The sequence below is a fragment of the Lagopus muta genome, chromosome 3, assembly GCF_023343835.1.
Source record: "Lagopus muta isolate bLagMut1 chromosome 3, bLagMut1 primary, whole genome shotgun sequence".
NCBI lineage: Eukaryota > Metazoa > Chordata > Aves > Galliformes > Phasianidae > Lagopus > Lagopus muta.
In genome coordinates, this window is record NC_064435.1 from 65,063,188 (window position 1) to 65,088,110 (window position 24,923).

Here is a 24,923-nt window from a genome sequence, read left to right on the forward strand (position 1 = left end):
AGGTCTGGAATGATGCTATTCATTGAGAATCTCCTCTAAAGTTCTCCTCTAATAGGATAGAGAATCCACAATACTGCTCTCATACACCCTGACAATTACAAGTAAAGCACAGGAGGAAAGAACACTTAAAAGAATAGGAGATATGTTGCCTTATAAACACATGTAAAAAAATTACAGATTCTTGAGAGTAACCAACAGTTCTTCAAGTTCATTCAGCATGATCAGTACTGTACATTTCAGAGAAGTGCTATACTCAAAGTATAATGGGAATAAGAAGCTTCAGACTCTCAAATTAATTGAACACTTTCTTTGGCCTAAGTATACTGTCTTGTTCTTTCCTTTGTATATGGTCTAGTCTGAAAAACAAACAAACAAAACACTCAGACTGTGTCAACTGCAGTTAGTGAAATGAACCTTTACTTTTCAGGATAGAAACAAAAAGAAACTTTTTTTTTTTTAAGCACAGCCTTTGCAAAGGAATGCTTTCAACAATACTCATCTATGTGTAAAAACAGCCAAGCAATAGCCTGAATGCTCTAGTTATAACAAAGTAAAATATTTCAATATACATCTGGAAGAAGCATGTTAATGTTCCTGCTACAAGTTTGCTGACATTAAATTTTGAAATCACTTTAGGACAACACTGTTTAAAATCACAGCATCATGATGTTCAGATGAAGCATCAATTGAAGAGTACAGGCTATGACTGCTTGCAATTTACTCTACATAAAGGACATTGGAAGCCATTTTCTCCAGCACGTTTTGCAAGAGAACTTCATGAAAACCTGCAACTCTGGACTAAACACAACTGAACAGGAAGTCTGAATCCAAAATGTCTGCTAGAAAGAGATGAGGATGGCTTATCTATTTATCATGCAATTAACAACTGATAATTTGACACCAACTGTGCAGTCTTATACAATTATGACAAGTGCTGCTTGGTGTTCTGACAGAGCGCTTGTGAGAAAGGACTTACAGAGTTTGAAAATATGAAGCGTCAATGCTTACATTCTCTGACACCTGTTCAAGAGCAGGTTATCAGGGGCTTTTATTTTTTTGTCATCTTCCTCATCTCATCCCCCTTCACAAACATGCAAAATTAAAGGCACTGAAGGACAAATACTTTTCATTAAGCTTACTATAAGCCAACTAGTTCAGCCTTTTCACTGTTTTCTAAGTACTCGTTCAATCAAATGATTGCGTGAAATTATCCTGGTGCAGCTGTCCCTGTCCATGGTACTCAGTTTACCAAACCCAGGCCCACCTGGGCTACCATGTTCACCCATGTTGGCTACAGGTGGCACACATGACCACAGATCTGCCCAATCAAGTTCAGAAGGACATGCATTAAAGCTCCTGTTGGCCAAAATCTGGCAAAGATGGATGGGTTAAAGGACTCTGACTTTCTCTGATGATTTTTGAAATCTCAAGTCTTTCTACTCAAGTCTTTGTTCAGCTGAGGAAATAAGGCTCAAACTCTTTGAAATTACAATTCTGTCATCTGTAAATGCTAGTCAGGGAAAGCAACTAAATCCAACCTTTAAAAATACAGAGCTTATAGGTACCTCATTCTATTCCAGCAGAAACAAGTATAGAACCAAAGTCTTTTTCCAACTGAGTCTTGTAGGGCAGGCAGACTCCCACCCTGAACACCATAGCAGTTCCAAGCACACCAGGAAAGTTATACGTAGCCAAAGAAGATCCATTTCTTTTGAATTCAGAAACTCTTCCCCAAACTCTTCTTTTAAAATTCATAAGACAAAAAAAAATTAGGTATTATATAGGGACTTGCTTTTTTCTTTTTAATGACACATTCTACAGGTATAAAACATTATAAAACTGGCTCCTAATCTTATATTCGTTCCTGTGTTCCATTTCCTCATTATCTGTTGATGTCTAGGGAAAGGTGACGTTCACAGTATAACACCAAATATAGGAAACAAAACACGTTCCTGAGATACCCCTAAAATCAAAGGGAAAGTTTTTCTCTTTTACTGGATGGTTCAGAGAGCTATTATAATCACTAAACCCATATTGGTGGCTTCTTCTTTTTTTTATTATAAGCATTAACTTTGCTAGAACAATAAATATGTCACATCATTAGAACTCAAAAGTCTGAGAATGTGAATTACAGATGGTTATGTTCTTTGACTCTTTTTCAGAAGTAGGTTATCTGGAATCTTTTTTATTCTTTTTATTTTATTTATTTATTTATTTATTTTTAAGTCATCTTCCTCATTGCATCCCCCTCCATAAACACACCAAATGCAATTAATGGCACTGAAGCACAAGTATTTTTCATAAAGCCAACTATAAGGCAGTTTATTCAGCCTCCTCACTGTTTTCCAACTAGTCATTCAATCAAATAATTGAGTGAAACGATATCATTTTTTCAGACCAAGACTATATCACCAATGACTTTCTCACTATGGCTGAGATAACATACAGATCTGCAGTTGTTTCTTCTGCCTCTACTGTTCTTGAAGAACTAGTTCAGGCTAAAATGAACTAAACTGTAAGTAATCAAGCCCCTTCTGCAGTAAACTGTAATTGCAGACAGAGACTAATGACATAAGATGTCTGAAAACAGAAACAAAACATAACCGCAGATACATGAAAGAAACTGCCAATCAAGCAGCAAAAGCAGTTCAATCACAAAGGCATGCTCTCTCTTGCTCAAGGGGTCTAGGTGACTACCTGAGACTAGTTAACTGGAATTAGGCGAGACAAATCCCACCCTGTAATCCAACCAGAAGGGATTATTTCAAATGATATTTAATACATATTTAACTGCCCTTATTTACTCCAAAGAATCATTATAAAATTAAGATTCAAACAGACATTTCCAACAAATACTGCTCATTCAAGCTTCGCTCTCCCAACTAACTGTGAAAGTGTTAGAGAAAGAACTTTAAATTAGAGCACATTTTTAAATTCACAAGATTTTTAATGTTCATTTTTGGTTAACAAAAATCAGTCCATTACACTATGCATATAGCTATGGGCATGAGTCACCCCTAACAACTCACATTATTTTAGCTAAAGATCAAAATAAAGCAATGCATAAAGTAACAAGACTGATGTTGTACTTCAGCTAATAAAGCATGAGTTTCCTACATTTTCAACAGTGTACCATCAGCACAGCAAAATTAAAACTGAAGGCTCCTTATGCATGGAACAGGCATTGTTGTTTATTACTAAAATTATCTCATTGCAAATACTTTGTTTAGTTGCTAGTAATTTTTTAAAAGTTTGATTTCGGACAGAAACTTTCTCTGTATGGTGCTTGACTCACACCACTTTGGTTTCTCATAAAAAAAATTCTAATATTGCTTACAATGATGGTGGGTTTATGGAAGACAGGAAGAGGACGGAGAAGGAAAACACATTACTAGAATATGAGTATTGTTGACAGGGTTTTTTAGGACAGTATTTTAGGATTTTTTTGCTCTTTGGAAAATTTAGAAAAACTATAATCTCGTATCAGTAAGAAAGCTCATACAGACAACATTAGGACATGGCCAAACTTTATGCATTTAGAACATTTTGAAATAAGCAGTGCTTGACACTTACAGTATTCCTTTGCTACTGAACATATGCAATCAACAGAAAACTCTGAATACTCCATCCTTGGCACTCAAGATTCCTGTAACAATCCCAGCAACGACCCACCAAAGATGGACGTGACAGTATGTCAAGGCTTTCTGGTTTTAAATGAACTGTATAGTTATTTAAATGGTGAGGAGGAGAAATCTGATCAGAACTCAGAAAGAAACAAAGCTTAAACCCAGAGAAGTTCAAAGAAATGGATGAGTTAAGGAAAGAACTCTAAGAGAAAGCCTGAGGAGCATCTGAGATATATGAAAAGAGATGAAGGGACTAGGATAAATGAGAAAAATAATGGGAAAGACTAAATCTATTTTGGCTGGGGAGAGCATAGGAATTAGCACTGATGCGAGGTATTGAAGAAAGAAACGGACAAGAGATAAGAGACTGAAACTGTGACTACATCCTTGATAGCAGTACTGCAGCACTCCCCCTTGCTCGCCTCTGGTCAAATTCAGCATTTTCTGAGCACAGCGGTTTCTGTCCTACCACAGAGAACTGGACTGGATAACTTGACTAGATTAAAACAAACCCAAAGCAACAGGGAAATATCCACCTTTTCTCCCCACCAAGCCATTTCTCAGATGAACACATTCTTCTGTCAAATTCATTACACCATTACACAAACACAGCTGTGGTGCCAAAACCTCGGAAATATCGCAGAGGTGGGAAGAAGTGACGGGGAGAAAAGCTGTGTAAGCCTGCTTAAACTGGTAAAGAAGTTCATGCAAATGAATTGATGAATGTTGATGTGTAGTTATTATTTACAAATTATTATTATTTGGCGAATATTGATTGATGATATAAATGAACTGAAAACCTGATGAAGGTAAAAGAAAGTTGATGTGGGAAGGGGCAAAAGGTTATTGTATAGGCAGATCAGAGAGAAAAAAACAAAAGGCTAGATGAGAGTCTAAATGGGAAAAGAAGTCCAAAGAATATAGAACAGAAAGGAGTAAAGAACAGAAAGACCTAAACAGAAAAATCAGCTCAAGCAGTCTCAAAAATAGCACATAGGCTTACTGAATCTTTCTGAATTCAGACTGCATCTCAAGTACCTCATTTCCTTATCTGCCGTACAAAGATAATGCTGCCCTTTCAGCTTTTGACAACAGTTTGTTATTTGTGAAGCTCTTGGATAACAATTAGTGACAAACCACTGAAAAATCCATGAGGAAAACAAGCATATTCTATCAGAGTTTGCATAGCACGAAATATATCCAAATGCCTTGGGCAATGCTGATGATAAGACAAGCTGTTTAACAGTGTTCATTAAGTGCACAGGTGCGATGGTGCTCACTAACTGAAGCAGAGCAGCTGCTGAAAAAGCCACGCTCACAATGTGATCAAAGACTATCAGCTTGCATATAAAGGGGATATACATGCATGCAAAGGCAGACGTACAGGTATTTTTAGAAATCTTTCTCAAAAGCTCAAATAAATAGTGACTAATATGGATGGTTAACAAATACTATCAATATTTGCATCATAAATATTAGCCTATATATTAAAAGCAACCTACGGGTGCCCCCAGATTGAATTTTGAGAAGTTGGAAATCCTGTCTCAACGTTACTTTCAACATTTGCCTTAAAAGCAAACCTTTGCCTCATCATAATGCACAGCTAAGAAAACATCATCTGCTCCCTGACATTGCTCTGTGCAAAGGAGCATGTTGAAGACATGCAGCACCCAGAGCAGAAGTCTGCAAACAGACACTTGAAGCTAGGGAGTAAGTTCACCACTGTACACAAAGACAATCTAGGGAATGGCTTAAAAAAAAAAAAAATAATAATAATAATAATTAAAAGCAAGGAGCTTTTAAAGCAAGGATTCGTATTACAAAATTAGAAAATTAGGGCATTGAGTGGGGGTGCACAAGAGAGACAGGCATAGAAGAAGAAGCTGAGATCCTTGTCTAGAGAGGTGGTGAGAAATAGTAGGAAGTTAAGTTGGAGGAAACAGGATATTTTTCAATATTAGCAGAAGTCATTGAGACTCCACATATCATTTAAATCCACTTAAAGCATACTATTGGTATACTAATTCCTTAGCTGTAATTCTGTGATTGAGCTCAATGTACCGTAGCAGTAGAGCCATCTGATGGTACTTCTGACAAACAGTCCTGTTATTTATTTATTTAAAAGTTTCTCCATTTCAGGGAACTATTAAATGTGAAAAGAAAAATAGCAAACTGCAAAAGGGTCCGTCTGTCCCAGCTTTTCATTAAAATTAACGAGTTGGAATTGGATGTCTTTAAGGTTCCCTCCAACCCAAGACATTCTATTATCCTCCCTTAATCAGCAATATTTCCTGAGGTTTGCCACCACTGAACTGGTTTCCCAGCAGCAGGGACACTTTTCTTTACCGAAGACTCAGACCATTTTCTTTCCTCTGATGCGTCCTTCCAGGCCCAACATGACGTAGAACCACTTGAGTGCAAACCTTGAACCGCTCTTCTCTAGATTCGTTCTTATAGACAGATACAAATTACTGAGTAATACTGTCAATGATGCATTACCTCACTCCTATAACTTACTTTCCAGAAACACCAATATGCAGGACTGGAAGTTCAACCTTGTTCTTAAGTCTACCAGGCTATAATCCTCTCTGAACCTTCATTCTGTAAACACTTTTGTCATCTCTATAAGAATGCTTGTGGCAGGGGGATTGAAACCAGATGATCATTACGGTCCTTTTCAGTCCAGGCTATTCTATGAGTCTCTGATTCTATGATAAGTATGGGGGTGGAAAAATACTTCTAAGACTGAAGGAAAGAATAATTGCTTTCTAGCTGTCAACAAATTAAAAATGGCAGAATAAAATGTCAGCTTATTTTGCATGGCACTTACATTAGTAAACTCTCTTCAGTAAAATCTCCAGGAATAATTTTGAAATGATAAATTACTGACAAAGTCACCCTAAACTATGCCCATCATGTATTTTTGGAAGCTAAGGAAACTCAGAGCTCTCACATCACTAGAGGACAGGAGTTCTGTACCTTCAATCTCGCTTCACAGACATCTTCACCAAAATTTACTTGGATAACACTAGAAGTGGTTTGCAGACCAAAAACTGGAAAAAAAAAAATCTTTCTAGCCAGGAAATGTGAGAAATAAAACATATTACAATTCATAAATCCATCGTTTAAGATGGTTTTTCATTACTTTTTAAGTGATCTTTTTTTGTTGTTGTTAAGTGGATTTAATCCTTCTTTAAAGTCTGAGGCATGCACTGAACACGTGTGGCTCCTGCTTCCAGACCCCTCTAATTTTTCCCAGCAGCTTCAAGAGAGAAGATGCAATAATGGGTCTGTCTTTCCATGGTGGCTTGGCTTTGCTGCATGCCCAGGGTTTGCCTGGTCCCTGCCCACACACTCACCAACCCCCTTCACGTCTGTACAGGGGTTGAAGAAGCATGTTCTTCTCTTTTTGCTCTAATGCCACCATCACTAGCTTTTACTAAGGAGCATCAAAAAGAGTTTCCATCTTTTCTCATTCAGTCCTTGCAGTAATTAGCTGCTTCTGCTTTTCCAAAGGGCAGCTGGAACTGTTTGTCTTCTGGTCTCCTCTGAGGTCCTCAGAGCCATGAAGCAAAATCCTCCATAGCAGCAAACAGAAATGTTAATATTCCCATGTGCCTCACTAAGATGATCCCTTCCCATCATCAGCTTCTACATATAATTTTTTTCCATATGCATGCATCTATGAGCACAATATTTATGACATGTTTAGAACTAATGCTGTGCTAGGACACACGAGTAAGTCTTAACTTTTAATTTCTCAAATTCTCTATGGCTTATAAAACATTTTGATGCAAAAGAACACAGAGCTTTAGAGAAGGTCACTGTTGGTGGCAATTAATATAAATATTCTAAGAGTTCAGTCTACTGCTCTAATTTTCTGATCACACCTATGAGAACATGACTGCTAAAAATGCACATCTGCAGTACCAACAGTGATAAGATGTAATTTACAATAATTCAAGTATAATTGGATGGTGAAATTAACTCTGAAGATAGTAAAAGAATCTAATTTTTAGACACATCAGTATGTCATACAATAATCGTATCCACCGAATAACATTTACTAATTATCCTGTTTAACAGACACATTTGATTTCACCCTCGCCATGCTCCTTTGAAGTCATTTATTTTCCCTGCTTGAGACAGAGCACTTTGGCACCCTGGCAATCACTAACACAAATAGCTGTGGAAGCATCTAATCCTGAAATGGGAATAACCAAATGTTATTTTCTTCACTGTACATTACAGTGTATTACATTCATATAATAATTACAAATAATTCAGAAGCTCTTTGCTATAATGAATTGCTTCTTAATGATTCAAGCTAAAAAATTACTGCAAAAAGGCCCGAATCCTTCGTAGTAAGTTCCTACCAGTTAGAACTGGTACATTATTTTGAAGACTTGTTCATAAAGTTTGAGTAGGTAAATCATGTAATACCCCAAATGGCTTTAAAGGCCCCTGAGACCACTTTACAAGTATTTATTCTTTGCTTAGTAGTTAAGGATGTGCATTTTTCATGGTTCGGCTCCTCATTTTACAGGGGTCTGCATAGCCTGAGGTGTCACGTTTCATGGGAATTTCACAAAGCATAAAAAATTACTCAGAAAAGGAAGATTCATTTTCACATAGACAGAAAACAACCCAAAGCCTTCCAAGCCTTGGTCAGCTTTAAAAGCAAGGGAAATCCATAATTTTATGGTGGTGTTATATTGCTGAATTCCATGTAGACTATGAGAACCCCATATCCTCCTCACAAGCAGTCACAACACCAAAGTCCATTTCATACAACATACAGAGCAAGGAACTGCTCAGTTTATTTGTAGATGTGTAAATTACTGTTTGGTGGTTAAACTTTTGAACTCGAATTTGCTTCAGTGCCAATTCCCATCCCAGTCTGGGAGAACTTGTGCTCTATGCAGTGCGTTAGGACCATCTGTCTCTGCTTCCAGACAGGGCACAGACCAGAATCATATCCAGCAAGACGGGGAGAGGAGGAAGAGAAGAGAGGAAGGAGAGGGTGGAATTGCTCCACAAATTTAGAGAACACTTCAGGTTTTGGTTGGTAATTAACCCTCAGTGCAGTAAATGGGTAGACTCTAATGACTGTCATTTAAAAATATGCAAATGAGAAATGAATAAAGGATATGCTAAAAATACACAGAGGAAAGCAATTAGGATGCTTTCTGAAACTGCATGGTTTCCAAGGTCAAGCTCTCCAGCTACCCTTGTAAAAGTAAACAACTGCATTTGGGCTTAGAGATCTGAAGAAATAAAAGAGGGCTCAGCTCCTGAGCCAAAGGCTGCTGTTTAGATAAGTGATCGTGGAGATCGTATACTCTGCCCTCTTCTCTGATAAAATGGAAGACATTGTAATCTTATCATTTCCAGTCTAAAGAGTTCATGAACCAGGATTCATTCATATTTTTCATTTTGTAACTTATCAAGATGCACAAAGAAAGAAAAACAACCTAAGGTTTCTGCACACACAACATTAAAGGGTGCTGATCCAACCAGTCTAGGTCTGTTTTTTCCACGTCTGTTTCCATCCATACAAACTACAACTACCAAGCTCTTTGATGGAAAGCCAGCAGCAGAGGTGATTTCACAAAGGGAAATACCACAGCTACACCTCAGAGATGTTGCACCGATCCTCTGCAGTGCTGCTAACCGGCAGGTCTTACTGGCACAGGCACAGTTGTGATTCTGTTCTACTCAAGACAAGCACCTAACTCTGATACCCTTCCTAATGAACTCTGCTTTGACAATCAAAGAATTGTCTTCACAGGGAGACTGAGTCATCTAGTTCACCTCAGAAGCAATAACCCTAAGTGTTCAAGCTTCAGACATTTGATTTCTCTTTAAGACACAGACCCTACTAAAACTATTTTGATGTCAGTCAAGAAGTTTAGCATAACTTTTAAAAGGTTGCACATAAGAAGTCTACTTGAACACATACTGATATGGATGAGAACATCACAGTTATGTGTGGACACCTGCATACTGAAGGTCAAGAGTACAGCAAAAGGAAAGTTCTGATATTTGGCTTTGGGAAAATACATAAATGTAAAGGAAATCCTAATCACGTCTGTCTGTTCTACTAGAGCTTTCAGCATGCAGCTTCAAAGATGTTGGCATACATTTTTACATCTGGTATACCTCACACAATTCTACAGTTCACACCGATATGGGAATAACACAAATATATGCATTCTACATAGCATTGTCTCCATTTTCCATGCTAAAGTTACATTGCTACCCTGTGCCTTACTGCTGCAGTACCAACTCAGGACAGACATAGCCTCTTACAGATTTTATTTCTACTCTTTTGGTATTTATACAAATGGTGCCGATGACACAAAGTATCACATAGATTTACTGCCAAAATGTGCCCTTCCTCTTACTAAATGTTTTACTATACCATTTAACACAAAAGGCCAAAGCCCCACAATCTGTCTGGATGAGGGAGGACAATTCAGGAGCACTGGAAGAATTCGGTCCTTGCTGTAATGAGGGGTCTCTGGCAAAAACAGCCGCCTGATTCCTGGAAATGGAGTGCCTCATTACAGAGAGCACATTTACAAATCCCGAACATTCCAAGCAGCCCGTGGCTCAACACAGAAATACCCTCAGCTTACTGATAATGTCACATTCAGCTCTCAGAGCAACGGGTTATCAGCAGCAACTTCCACTGCCCAATTGCAAAATCTCACCCTCGCTTTCTGCTTCCTTCAGCTTCTTGATGTCCTCGGGCACATGGCATCCCATTGACAGACAGTAACCAGATGGTCTCTTACCCCACAGCACTGAGCTGTTTTAGGAATTTAATCAGATTTCCCAGAATACGCAGTACAACCAGTTGTGTTAAAGTTGATGCGCAGGTGAAATCGCGTGCTTCTAGTGTTATTAATAGGCCCAACCAGCAGCAGTTGAATTGTCTGCCTGCTACTCTGGAAAATCCAGCCTATAGCTCAGAGAGCTCCCAGTAATGCTGGATGACCCCTGAGGCTCCAGTGAAGGCTTCAGCACCGTAAGGCTACTTCTTTTCTCTCCATCTATATCATCACAAAGGCTGGCTCCCATTTATTAATGAGGAATCAGATTTCCTCATCCTTACGCACCAGTGCAAGATCCATTCCCACTCCTGCACCTTTGGAACCACTGCTTTTCTAGGGAACCTCTCTGGCATTGGCAGCTTGCAAATCCACAGGTTGCAGATATTAGGGTTGCACAGAATGGTTTTAATGGAATCCTATATAGTTTAAGTGTGTAACGAAGATCAGAATGTGCCTCAGAGTTATTTTTCACACATTGTATCAGTGGCTTAAGATATTTCACTCTTTCTCACTCACATTTACAGAATCACAGAATCACCAAGGTTGGAAAAGACCTTCCAGATCATCCAGTCCAACCATCCACCTATCACCAACAGTACTCACTAAACCATGTCCCTCAACACAAAATCCAAATTTTCCTTGAACACCTCCAAGTTCGGCGACTCCAGCACCTCCCTGGGAAGCCATTCCAGTGCTTGACCACCCTTTCAGAAAAGTAGTATTTAAGTATTTAGTATTTCGGATTCATGTAGGTCTTTTCTGGTAAAAATCCTCCATAAAATTACCTGAAAATCCTGAAGGTCTTTTCAAAATTAAGAGAGAAAATTAGAGTGCTATATATATTTTGTCTACACACAAAAATAAAAGCATGCCTGTAAAAAAGCAGTTCCAAAATAAACCACATTTACTATTAATAAGAATTTTTAAAAGTAGAGCAAAATAACTAAACTGTTATTCTGCCAGATTGAAGATGCTGCAGAGTTTGCATATGAAATTATGATTTAATGTTTTTAAAAGACATGTCATTTTCCCTCAGAGGCATCTGTGAGGGACAGAAAGGACAGGACTACATGGACAGAGACTCTCATCATGGTGCATGATAAACTCCCTACGTCTTTCTTACTCAGTCTGGTTTTAAAACAACTAATCCTTGGTGTAATCCAAGGGTGTTTTTTCTTCCCACTCTTCTAACAGCTAAATTAACAGAAAACAAGACAACGACTATAATTCTATCAATTGTTCAATTAACCTGTGCTCAATCATAGCATTTCAGATTTTGAGTTTTCGTTCCAGGCAAAAAACACATTTCCAAATAATACTTAAAGCACCTTCAAAATTACAGTAAAGTTTGTATTAAATGAAGAGTGGACAATCTTGTTTCTTTTCCACTACCACCATATATTTATGAAAATCTAGGCAACATCACCAAATTGCAACCTTGTAACTGGCACAGAAGTACCTCCCCTCCACACATTGAATGGAGTTAATACTCTCAAAGAGAAAAACCAAGAAAGGAAGAATATAAAAAAAAAAGAAAAATTGTTTATGTGGGGAAAAAATATCCCATAAAACATAGTTTCTTTATGTCTCCATGATAAGTAAAAGGAATGTCAAAAAGGAAATTTAGGGTAAAAATGTAATAAGTAAGAAGAAATAAAAGCTGTGTCCTACAGCAGTATTTCAACAGAATAACTTGAGAGAGAAGTCCTGGCTACTGTTCTTTGGGGCCCATAGACTATACATTGTCAAAAGGGAATATTTTTTTTTGAAAGGTGCTGTCAAACAATCCTTTTTCGCAGGACAGGAATAAACAGTCACTCTTCAGCACTCGACAAGGAACTGTCCTGAGTCCTCTGCATTGCATGCAAACGACACACTTATCTTCGGTTCACCCATTAAAGTAACTAAAACTTCTGTGACTCATGTTTAGTCATTTTTTTGGCAGCTCAGTCTGGCTTGAACCAAGCTGGAACTGTTGAGCAGAAAAGCACAACTAACAAGCACTGAAGCAAAGCAGCACAGACTTTTAGAAGAAAAAAACAAACAAAAGAAAGCAACCTCTACAAAAAGTTAGTCCCTGAGAATGCATAAGAGCATGAACACCTCCAACATTTACAAATACCCATATTTCCAATCTATTTTCACTGCTAAGCACAAGTTATTTCTTTGTACATTCAAAATACATTTGAAATACTTCAAAATCAAAGACAGCAGCACTCAGGTGAACCTTGCCAGAAGAGGCAATGCAGTGGCTAAGGCTGCAATTTGCTGTCAGCCCTGTAAGTTGTGCTGGTGTCACTGGAAGAAAACAGCTAATTAAATGAAGGTCCTGAAGAAATGCAGCCAAGATATGGGACTAAAGAGAAATCCCATCCCTTTATGATCCAAGTTAAACCCAGTGAAAACAAGGAGGATACATTCCACTCCAACAGGAACCACAAGGCCAGAACACCACAGCAATAAAGCAGAAAAAAATCAAGACAGACTTTTTTTTTTTTTAAAATCTCTGTAACAACCATTGTCTATGGTCTTCCAAAAATAATACATGAGAAAAATACCCTTACGTGATGTATTTAATATTTCTTTTCAGCACTCTCCTCAACATACTTGGATAAGATTGGCTGGTTACACTGTATGTACAAACCTATCTTTATCTCTTAGCACATGCAGATCTATTCAGAGAGAATAAGCTAGCTCCTGGAACTAAAAACCAGCTGACAAAATATTGGAGTTGTAACAAGCTTTGAATTTTCTGAAAGACAGTCACAACAAATCTGTTTTTTCAAATAAAAACCACATCACATGGAAAAATCCTATCATTATAATAGATGCTCAGATATACTACCCAGAAAGAAGCTTCAGCTTCATGAATCAGCAAAAGAGGGAGATAGGAGGGAAGACAGGATTTTGGTATTTGAAAGATCGTATCAATCCCTTTAGGGCATCTTCAAATAAGGATATTAGGTCAGATGTGACTGCTTCTCAGGTACTACTGGATTTTTTTGTCAACTGCTAGGCTTAGTACCCTGGATCTTATGTGATACTGGAAAAAAACAGTTCCAGGGTTATCCTGTGTTTCGACAGTAGAACCACTTGGGTACTCAGGCAAACATCTTTAATTTTCCTTCAAATTTTCACTATTGTTCTGGATGAATGCTGACTGGATGAGGCAGTATACCCCTAGACTGAAGAGCAGGCTGTTGGTGCACCACCTTTATTTTAAATCATTAGGTTGGAAGGGAACTTAAAGATCATTTAGTTCTAACCTCATTATATGGGCAGGCTTGTCATCCACTGGATCTGCCCAGACCCTGTCCTACTTGGCCTTTAACAATTCCAGGGATGGGGCATCCACAGCTTCTCTGGGCAACCTGTTCCAGTGCCTCATCACTCCCTTAAGGAAGGAGTTTCCTCCTAACACTTCATCTAAATCTCCACACTTTAAATTTAAATACATTCTCCTTTATCCTATCACTATCAGGCCGTGTGAAAAGTTGGTTCTCTGACTATGAGCTCCCCTCAAGAACAGGAAGGCCACGAGAGCTTCCCAGAGCTCTTTTAGAGGCTGAACAACCCTGGCTCCCTCAAACTTTCCTCACAGCAGAAGTGCTCCAGACCTCTGATCATCTTTGGATCACTTCCAGGAGGATCTTCTCTGTGATCTTCTCAGGCACAGCCATGAGGCTTACTAGTCTGTAGTTTCCCAGATATTCTTTTCCACCTTTTTTAAAAAATGGAAGTGACATTTCTCTTTTCCCAGTCAATGGGGACTTCACCTGACAGACATAACTTTTTAAGCATGATGGAAAGTGGCTTGGCAACCACATCAGCCAGTTCCTTCAAGACCCTGGAAGCATACTATACAGCCCCCATACACTTGTACACATTTTGCTTCCAGTCTGAATTTTATGAGAGCATCTAACTGGTTTTCTCCATGAAAGAATTTTTTTTTTTTTTTTTTAGCAGCAAAGAAAATCTTTTTTGCTCTTATATTTCCCCATCTTTGTCTAGTTGTACTGTGGTTAAAAGTTTTTTACTTCTGAGTATATGCAAGCTACTATTCAAATATATTTACATCACAGCACAATTCCTGACATAGAACACAATTTCTGTTGTACTGATTTACTTTCTTATACAACCCCAAAATAGATATTTGCACAGTCTGATCTTCAAGTTGTTCACATGAAGCCACATTTACTGTTTGAATCCCAGCTTTCAGTAACTTAGCATTTCTGGTTCTTACAAAATCCCTCTATTTATTTTTGTATTTTCTTTACTCCTCAATTTGTAGATTGAATGTTGGCAGCTAAATATACCAAACTGACATTTTTAGAGACAGCTATGTACGTCAGTCTAAGAAAATTCAAATGAGCAATACACCACAGCTATGTATCTACTAATGTTCTCTGTTAACTATGAGATCACCCATACTCAAGATCCCTTGGTAAAATGCGCTCTCCTCTCACTCATAACCCTTCAAACCACCGAAGGAGCTCTTCTGATTTGCAGCCCGGGTTCCCTTGTTAAAAAGTAGTCACACACAATATGTATGCAGGAACACAGTACCATAAGTAATCTTTCTAATTCAGAAAGAAGTCTTTTCCAGATCTTTTCTCAAATTCTACCTTTATCACCACTCCGTAGCTCAAACAACAGAATGTAAACCTCAGATTAACTGTTTAACTCCAAAATATCAGGTAGCTTACATTGCTTCCAGCCAACTAACTGTACAATATGACCATTTCACTGTTAATTGTAAGTTATGCCTTTTCTTTCTTAGAAAGAAGGCTTTCCGACATAGTCTAAATGAAAAACAATTGAGAGAATGTAAGTATTTTAATTTTCCTATTTGTCCTGCTCAGCAATGTGTGTTAATTTCACCTCAATTTTGCTGCATAACATGCAAGACCCTGTACCAAAGAGATAAATACGTTTCAAATACGCTGCAAGTCACAGCAGATGTCTGAGAGCTTTATAACAAAAAACAAAACAACTGCTTTTGGATACATTTCTCTTACCTCTCAGGATGTAGTTCTGATAATTCTGGTCTGCTTCTGCTCCTACTTTGATTAGGCAAGTCAAGCCTTCAGCGATAACGAACTCATGAACCAAGTCCTTGTCATCCTACCACAGAAGAAAGGAAAAGCTATGTTAGAACTCCAAAAGCAGAATGTATCCTAACATAAAACCAAATGCATTCCTGCAACATTGACTTTCTTTATCAGATTATTTAAGTGAGTTTATATGAATGACATTATATAGAATACATTTTAAAATCAAATACTTGATATAAACAGATAAAAGCCATATATATTTTTTTCTGTACCTTTAAGTCAACTACAGAGGATTAATATCAATAAAACATTTGAGTTTGGATTTTTTTCCATTAAAGGCTTGCAAACATTCTGCCTGATATTACAATATCTTCATATTTCATAAACAGACATCCCTAAAATCTTAGAATGTCAGTGTTAGTATAAGAAAGCCATCTCTATGCCTTAGCATAATTCCAGTTTCAGTATTTCAAGTGTGCACAACAAAACTTTTAAGACTGGTTTTATTGCAATGTAATATTGCTCTGTGATAGTCAATATATTTAGAATGGGAAATTACAGTGTTAAACACAAGAACGCTAGTAGACAATATTGCCACATTTTGATGTAAAACGAAGTGAAAGCATGAAAGAAAATACTCTTTAGTGAAGCAGAATGATAGTATATTCCTTGCTAGGAGTTACATGCAGAAAATGATGCCAAGAACTACAGAGCACGATATCTAAAGTTTTGCTTCCTCATCTTACTGAGGCTCATGAAGACAAACAAAAGGCTATTAAAAACTTGATTAAACAGCATTTAATGAAGTAGCCACCAAATAAAGCAGAAAAAAAAAATGAAACAGAGCTACTCTGAGGACAGAACCATCACTGTTGCTCATTGACACTCTCTTTGGATTATTTTTAACACATGCTTTTTCACATACAACAGTGTATTCAATAGAAATTTCATCTTTCCAATAATGCAGCTCTAAGAAACAAAGAACCAGACAGTAACTTTGTTTGAATTGGCTGCATATCCTTTGAAAACTGCCAAATAGACTAAAATGAACAGGTCCTTTACTAAGAGACCCAAGCACCCAATTTTCAAACATGAGAGATGTTCTCTACCTTTTTTTTGCCAAACTCAAAACAGTGATACTACTAGTATAGTGAAGCAAGAATATGTAGACAATCTACTTGTTAACCCAGAAGGTACTAATCATATTCTCATTTTCTTCATTTTATGTAATGATATTTATATATGCACACAAAGATGGAGAGCCCTGCATGAGGGTGGGGGAGGCACGGCCATGCCCAGGGCAGCACAGAGGATTTTGCACCCCCTGAGGGCCAGGACACTGCTCCTTTCCATAAATCTCTTTTACTCAAAGAAACCAGAGCAATCTCCAGTTCTCCTAGAATTCTGAAACTGATTTCTTAGAAAACTCAAGGGAAAGGAACATTTCCCTGCAATCTGCTGGCTAAGCTCAAAGTACAGTACATTCAGGGTTCAGATGCACTATCTCTGTACCCAAGAGAAATTCAACAAGGAGTTTGCCTGACATTCACAGACCTTGGAAATTAAGTTACATTGTATGCCAAACTCAATGGCTAAACATTCTGTACTACTAAACTGAAGAGAGAACGTTCCAAATTCCTCCTAAATTGAGTGTGTGGTGGTGGGAGCAAGGGCAAGGGACAGAAAGAGAAAATCCACCCTGCAGAAGTTTTTCTCACAAACCTGGTGACAAATAGATGCCTATTTTTTTTTTTTTTTTTTGGATAATCATGATGTCTAATTTAAGAGAAGATATACAACAGTAGATAGGACTGACTGAAATAACTACAGTGATTATTATAGATGGTAACAGAACCCCAGCTCAGAACACACTTCCTGAAATAAACTTCATAGAAAGTTTAGTAGACATTCCAATTTAGCATCAAATTCTGAATAGTGTGCTGGCTTATCCTTGCGTCGAGGTAAAAAACAAACAAATTGGAAAAGATCTTAAAGATCATCAAGTCCAACTGCAACCTAACCGTACTACCTTAACAACCCTCCATTAATCGTGTAACAAACAAAAAACAGCCTCCAGGACAGACTCAAAATCAAATAAGAAAAACTGGAAAAGTGGGAAGAAAAAATATCCATGATCTGCAGACTGTGGTATTTGTTAACAGACCTAACATTTTGGAAATTAAAAAAAAAAAAAAAAAAGTGATTGAGAAGATACTGAAGAACTTATCCCTACACTAGAGAAGCTAAAAGTAATCTGGCTGTAAAAAACTTCAGATCAAAACTGAGAATGAAAGAAAATTTTAACAGCAAACAGCAATTAAGGGCTGTTGACAATCAATGAAAATAAAGCTGAAATAGCCTGTACAACCTTAAGATGTTTTCCAAAATCTAAAGATTATGTATGTTAAAATTTCACCTGGGGAAAAACGAGTCTTTATTTCCTCAAATACTTTGTACTGAAGATCTGCTTTTTGTTGGTGAAAATGGTGAGATCGGCCTTCTGGAACTTTTTCAAAGCAGCCAAGGGGAGGAAACTGCTACAACATAGAGTTGTCCCTGACTGAAATGAGATATATTGCAGGAGAACTGCAGAGGAAATGAAGGGGATGAGGGACTTTAACCAGACTGCTTTTGGAAAGCAATGAATAAACAAATCAAACCTGAATTAAAAAAAGGCTTTTAAGGTACTTCTCCTCTCCCAAATAAAAGGGAAAAAGAAGGTGTAATGAAGCGGAATACAAACTCATCATGCTCCAGACATAAATTTGAACTCAGCAGATTATCTATCCCATCATGTATATACAACGAGAGGAAAGAAGCAAACATCTGGAATGTGCACAGAAAGATGAAAAGGAATCCAGACCCATATATTCTAAATTGAAAGGAGAATGTTTACATCAATTTTGTTCTAAGATAATCTTTTCAGACCCATTAACTCACTGACTTGCCAAGTTAGGTGACCTCAAGAGGAAAGGCTACTCTCTACAGAGGTAAGAGGTTCAGGTTTCCAGGAAGAGAGCATTCATTGTGCAGAATATATAGCATGTGTGACACCGATATGCACAAGTAGCTGCCGCATGTGTGCGATAACAACTAAAAGGAGGCTGAGAAAGGTTGTCATTTGGGATGGAAATGGACTCCTCCACTAATATCACAAAAATTTATGAGCCCTTAATCAGTAGGTATTAGAGTACTGATGAGAAAAGCAGCAAAACATGGTTAAAGCTCTCTAGGCTTCCTGTTAAGCTCCTGCAGCCATAAAGATTGCTCAGTGACACAGAGACAAGCTACTTACAGTCTTTAAGAAGAAGACTTTATTGATGGCCTCATCAAAGAAATATATCTTATGTGTTCATTCACAAACTTGGAATGAATCAAGACAGTGTATGTTGCTTTGTAATAGAACTCTGTTTTAGACCAGCATATGATGAAAAAGACATTTAATATATTCAAACTGCTGAGTTTAAAGCTTGCTTACTGAGCAAGCATCTGACAAAATGCACAAATTGTACGTTTACCTGCACAAGAGTCTAGCTCTTCAAGAAATAAAACAAACCCTGTGTTAAACAGTCTCCAGTATGCCCAGGTGCCACTAATGCAAAGAAGTGTAGCCAAGATTCCCCTCTCTCTCACTAGTTCTCCCATCTCTGCCCCACCAGATACATCTCTAAGGCAGTTTTGTGGGGTCTTATCTGAAGATGGGCAGACTTCTTTTTTTCAAGCAACAGCACCTTTCAAGAACACGCTTTACCTGATGTTCAGTGTACACGTGCAAAAACAGATTGTTTACATAATGTTAAAGAAAAAAATCTTTCTGAAATCTGCTATATTTCCATGGGTCACATACTGGAAAAAAAAATTACCCAAAGCATTATTATTTTCCTGCCACAAAAAAAGTTACTTTGCTTTCTAACGAGAATCAAGGTCTCAGAAAAGTTTCTTTTCTAAGGGTTTTTTTGTCTTTTATTTTTAAACTTATTTTTGGTTTAGCTAACAACAACTGCTGAAAGCTCTATTCCAAGTATTTGGGGAAACTGGATTAATAACTGAATAATCACATTTGGATATGCACATGCATATTTCCCTTTACATGGCTAGCAGCTGTGCAATGTGCTCTGCCTGAGGAATTATATCAAGATGCTTGTCTGTGAGATTTGTACCAAAGAGAACATCATTTTTATGTTTTTTTCCTCCCTTTCATAAGCTCCACTGTTTCAGGATGCTTGAGCATTTTAACACTTAGTCCTTAATTATCTCCTATTTCTGTTACAAAGTTAGACATTGTCCATTTTATAAAGTTCACTTATATAAATAAGGATCTCTCCAGCCTGTGCTCTCCACACAACATGTTCTTTAGTGAGCCAGCAACCATGTTATCTACTGACCGAACTTTCCAAAAAGAAAACATTGCAATAATTCAGCGTAGAAGTGACAGCAGTGCGGGCAGCCAACATACTGGCCACATCCATAAGAATCTTCTTGCTAAGCACAAATAGGAAAAGAAAGAAACACTGACTGTTGGCATACAGGAAGGGACTCCTTTCACACAAGGAATGAACCAAGGGTTCTTGCACTTCACCCTCTGCGGAGGACTTTCCCTCACTGCTTCTCACTCCACACAATCCCTATAAAGAGAGGTTTAAGCTCTGATTCCTTAGGCCAGCTCTGATTTTGCCTCTAGACTGAAAACAACTTCTTGAAGTTATACTGCATTCACATTTTCACATTGGGATAATTCATGTAGGCAAGAGGTTAATACTGCCAATTCACTATGCAACTTCACATAAAGAGAAATTTAAGCCCTACCTGCTTCAAAAAGAGGAGAAGCATCCTCCTCTGCACCCTGAATACTTGTGGGGAGGGTGCTGGCAGTGTACTGACACAGTCTGACCTTCAAGAACAGCACAGGGCATCACACATTGACTAGCTCCAGGATTAAAATTCTCTACTTTTAAGAGAGGGAGCCAGGGAAATCCTCAATCATAGCTGTGTTCATCAATCACATAGCATGCTGTCCTCATTTTACATTAATAGTAGGAGTTATGTCTCCTTGGAAATCCCTTTTCTTCAGATTCTCCTTCCAGGAACATATGTTGCATAGCAAGTGAGCAAAGCTGAAACAGAGACGTTGGATGATTTTGTTCAACGTGGAAAAAAAATAAAATAGCAAGAAAAAAATACATGGCTCACTAAAATGACAGCCCACTCCCAGAAACTCCTTCCAAAAATGTAAATAACATCCACTCTTTAAGAAGTATTTTTCTGTTGTTGTATTTTTTTAAGTCTCCTATAAAGTCAAGATAGGATCACAAAGTTGAGCTGATTTTAGGAGGATTAAGGGTTAGGGATTAGGCTTTATTCATAGGAGGATGTAAATCAGTAGCAGGAGGGCAGCAGTTGACTGGTGAGGAGAGGGAGGAAGAAGGCAGGTCAAAGAGCAAGGCATACACCATTGCAGGCATTTGCTTGTATATATCTCAAATGACAATACATCTGGATCTCTATCACGAGAAAGTTAGATAACCGATCATAATCAAAAGCCCCCTTGTTAACAAGCAAGTAAATGCAGAACTGTAAAATCTGGATTTCTTTTTGTTCAAAATAGTATCAGTGAAGGGCAGAACATTAGTCTACCTCTTGTAGGTAGACTCCTAATGCTGCAAAGAGAACAGAAAATTCCTGATCTTTTCCTAAGCATTTCTCTAGTTCTGGCAAACCCTAATATATGTAAAAAAACAAACAAACACACAAAAAAAACCCAATCCAAAAAAAACAAACCCAACCCACAGCTGGTCTCTAACCTGACAATTCCTGGCAGCGCTTGGAATGCGAGAGCGCAAACCTACCAGAATTCACTCCCCTTACTTGAGAGCTTCACATACATAAGCTCTTCATATAATTTGAAATACGTATATTTAAAAAATGCTCTCCGCCAGTAGCAATGGATAATGAATAGCCAGTTCCTCTTGGCCCTTCTTTCAGCTGCTTAGCTAGCAACATGACCCCAGAGCCTACATTAGGAATATATAAATACATAAATATACATATACCACAATAAAGTCTCCACAGTAATACTTTTTAATTATTACTACCTGCCTTCAGTATCACAGCATCTGCTAAAGTTAACAGCAAAATAATTACTCCCATTGATAAGACTACAGTGATCAAGTAATAAAACAGTTATGCTGAGCTCTATTAGAAACAGAAATCTCAGGCCATTTCTGGAATCCAGTTTTTTTATTGGCCGAGTAACAGGTTGCATTTTATAGATCAAGATTGGCTTGCAATGTTTGCAGTTAGAAAAGCTCATTTTGGCTTGAAAACTGAATAAACATGGTCAGGAAGTGATTGAAAGAGCATAGGATGCCAAGATATAATTTATAGTTCTTTTCCCACACTTTAAATTAACGCTGTGCTCTTTGGATTCTAAAATCACTAATACAATTAAAATATTAGCTTGCCAGTCCAGAAGTGCCTGATACCATCTAATTCAATAGTCACTGTTTATTTCAGTCCATTTTAAGAGCTAAGTCACATACTATGAACAAATGAAAAGAGATCATCCAGAACACATATGCACACATATTTATACGAATACATCCATGAACGTGAATTCTATGAGTACCTCCAGATCGCATCAGCATTCAAACCTAAGTTACTGAAGCACCTACAGTGCAATTCTACACATGGATGAGTCGGTGCTCAAGCAGGAAAGCCTCGTATTAAAGCACTGAACTTCTGCTCAGTCAGGGTCCTACTTTTAAAGCATAAACAAAGCACAGCTCCCAGTCAGCCAGGAGAAGGGTCCTCTCTTTCAAAGTGTTTTCACTCTGATCCTTCGTAACTTAGGGGCAAAGTAAAGGTTTTAATAATATTACTTTAAAAATTAAAACATGTGAAAACTAAATCAATGTTCAATACCAAACATAAAGTTCTTCTCAAGACAGAATTACTTCCAGCTTTAAGATACTTGGAAACATCCTAATACGAAAGAACCTTTATTTTTTTTTTCACCCATCTGTATTTATATTTATTAAAAAATAACTATATAAAACTTGAAACAAGGCGTGTATCTTTTTAGTAATGCAAAGACTTTTCAAAGAATACTACCTAATAAATGAGAGAGACACTCGAACACCTCAGATATCCAGCATCAGCCACATAGCTATTATAGTAGCTGCCCCATAGCATATGAACAAGTCTTGAGGAAATAAGCTATGCAAAAGAATCAAATCTTACTCTATTAGATTTTTTTGAGATTCCTTAGTGCCAAGACAGTGTTTATTATACACTTTTAAATAATATTGAGATCGTTAAATTCCAGCTAACAAAAGTAGCAAAAAAAAAAAAAAAAAAAAAAGTATAGTAGCAGTTACACAACTGAAATTTCATACATTAAAAAAAAAAAAACAAAAAAAAAAAAACCCTAAACATTTAAAACTCTGTTAACAATCTTTCTTTCCCTCATTGGTTTTTCTGTTTGTTTGTTTGTTTTAATGAAACCTTGGCTAGGGAAATCAGAGCAACTTAGTATAGATGCTCTTTCCTATTGGACATTCATGTTAAAGGATAAATTTTAAATTTGAAAGCTTTCAGTTTATATTTGTATTATCTTATCAGGTCTAATGGAAATAATGTATCATTATTTCCAACTATTTCTCATTCATTTATTACTTTGTGATCCACGTTGACACATTTTTTTTGTATACAAATGAAGAATTGGTCCATTAACATTCTAGATTTCTCAAAAGTTTTCTTCCTTTAGCACACACAGAAAAAACTATTAAAACATCAGGGAGGAAAATAGTCTTTCATATTCAAACTTTTCTGATATTTAATCAGAGAGATATAATTGGAACTTATTCATAGAAGGAAACAAAAAAAAAAGGTGAAATGTTCAGTGGATGTAACTGAGAATTACAAAGGACCATTCATATTGTTGATAAAAGTTGATAAAAGACAATTGAAATTTTAAGGAGAAAAGGGTGTTTTATGTACACAGCAAAGTTCTTCCCATACTACATTTATGTTCACACTTAAAATTCTCACTTCTTCAGCTATAAAATCAAATTGTTGTGGTGTTGCCTGATCTTTACCATTATCTCCAAAAAAGTTCCTTCCATTTACTCTGAAGGCAGTGTTTTGCTTCTTCAGTGAGTTTGCTCTTCAACTTCACTACTTTTACATAACTTGACCATTTCATGCATCAAATGAGGGAGATGTAGACAGACTGCCATCTTACTGTGACACTATAATGTGCCCTTTTAGAGCTTTCACTACATAACACAGAAGATGTAAGATGCCATGTTTATATGAGAAAGAGCCCAGAATTACTATCCAGTTCTACCACTTCTAAAGATGGACTACCTGTATCAGCTGTACACAGCACTACAATGATGCAGTCCTTCTTTCAGAGGGAACTCAGCTGTACTCATTCTTCAAACAGATTCAAAGAAAGAACTTTGAAAAGAAACTCTAACGCTATTTCACTATTAGAAAGAAATTTGCTGCTTTTAATATTTTATTATTGCAGTTAACAAAGATGTAGATAACTAAAGGATCTTTTTTTTCCCAGGTAACATTATTTCTCTGCAAGTGCAAGAAGTGAGCACAAATCACACCTCGGTATCAGATTAATTTACATATTTATTAGCCAGAAAAACTTGGTTTGCTCCCCTATAGACAAGCGATAGTTATCCCACTGCAGCTTGAAATGAACACCAAAAAAACGTACTGCTGTGGCTTTCTCCATTTCTTTACTCCTTTCCACATGTGTATATACACTCTACTAGGTAAAACGGACATTATAATTAACAAGATTTTCTCCCACTGACTTGATGAAAACCGAATTCCATCCTTTGCCCCTTCAGTGGACAAAATACATGTCAATAGACTGCATTCTGCTCTCCACCCCCCCATTTAGTACTAGAAATAAAAATGCTAGAAAAGCCTCTAGAGAAGATGCTATCATATCTTCGATGGCATCTAAGCATCAGATTAAACAACATTTTTGCCTTATGCTACTTACCTGAGGAAGTTAAAGTAGTTAGGTAGCAGAGGTTTATCTCTTATGTGACTTAATCAAGAACCCATCCAAACAGGGACAGGTGGCATAGTCAGTCTGTCTGGTGACAGACTGTCAGGTGACAGTCCCTCATAGCTTGAGACCCTGAGAAATAATCAGTCATGCTCACGGGAATGGAATGGAAGGAGCAGCCTCCTTCCTGGAGATCAATGAAGCAAACACAGAAAACTCCTTCTGCTCAACTAAGAATGATTGATGACTCCTTAGCAGGCAAAGTGTGTGACATTTGATTTCACTCACTGATAAGATTATGTCTATCCAAACATCTCCTAGTTAATGTTTTCAAGGCCCCTACATAGCTGTTCTTTGTAACATTTTA

General features: G+C 37.4%; 1 protein-coding gene across 10 annotated transcripts in view; it reads right to left on the reverse strand.

Moving 5' to 3' along the window:
* Window positions 1–24,923, reverse strand: part of FHOD3 (formin homology 2 domain containing 3) — a 360,868-nt gene that overhangs the window by 167,453 nt on the left and 168,492 nt on the right. For all 10 annotated transcript variants that reach the window (XM_048940651.1, XM_048940649.1, XM_048940648.1 and 7 more), the window contains exon 5: window positions 15,484–15,589. In XM_048940651.1, the coding sequence (XP_048796608.1) occupies window positions 15,484–15,589 (106 nt within the window). The remainder of the gene's footprint in view (window positions 1–15,483; window positions 15,590–24,923) is intronic.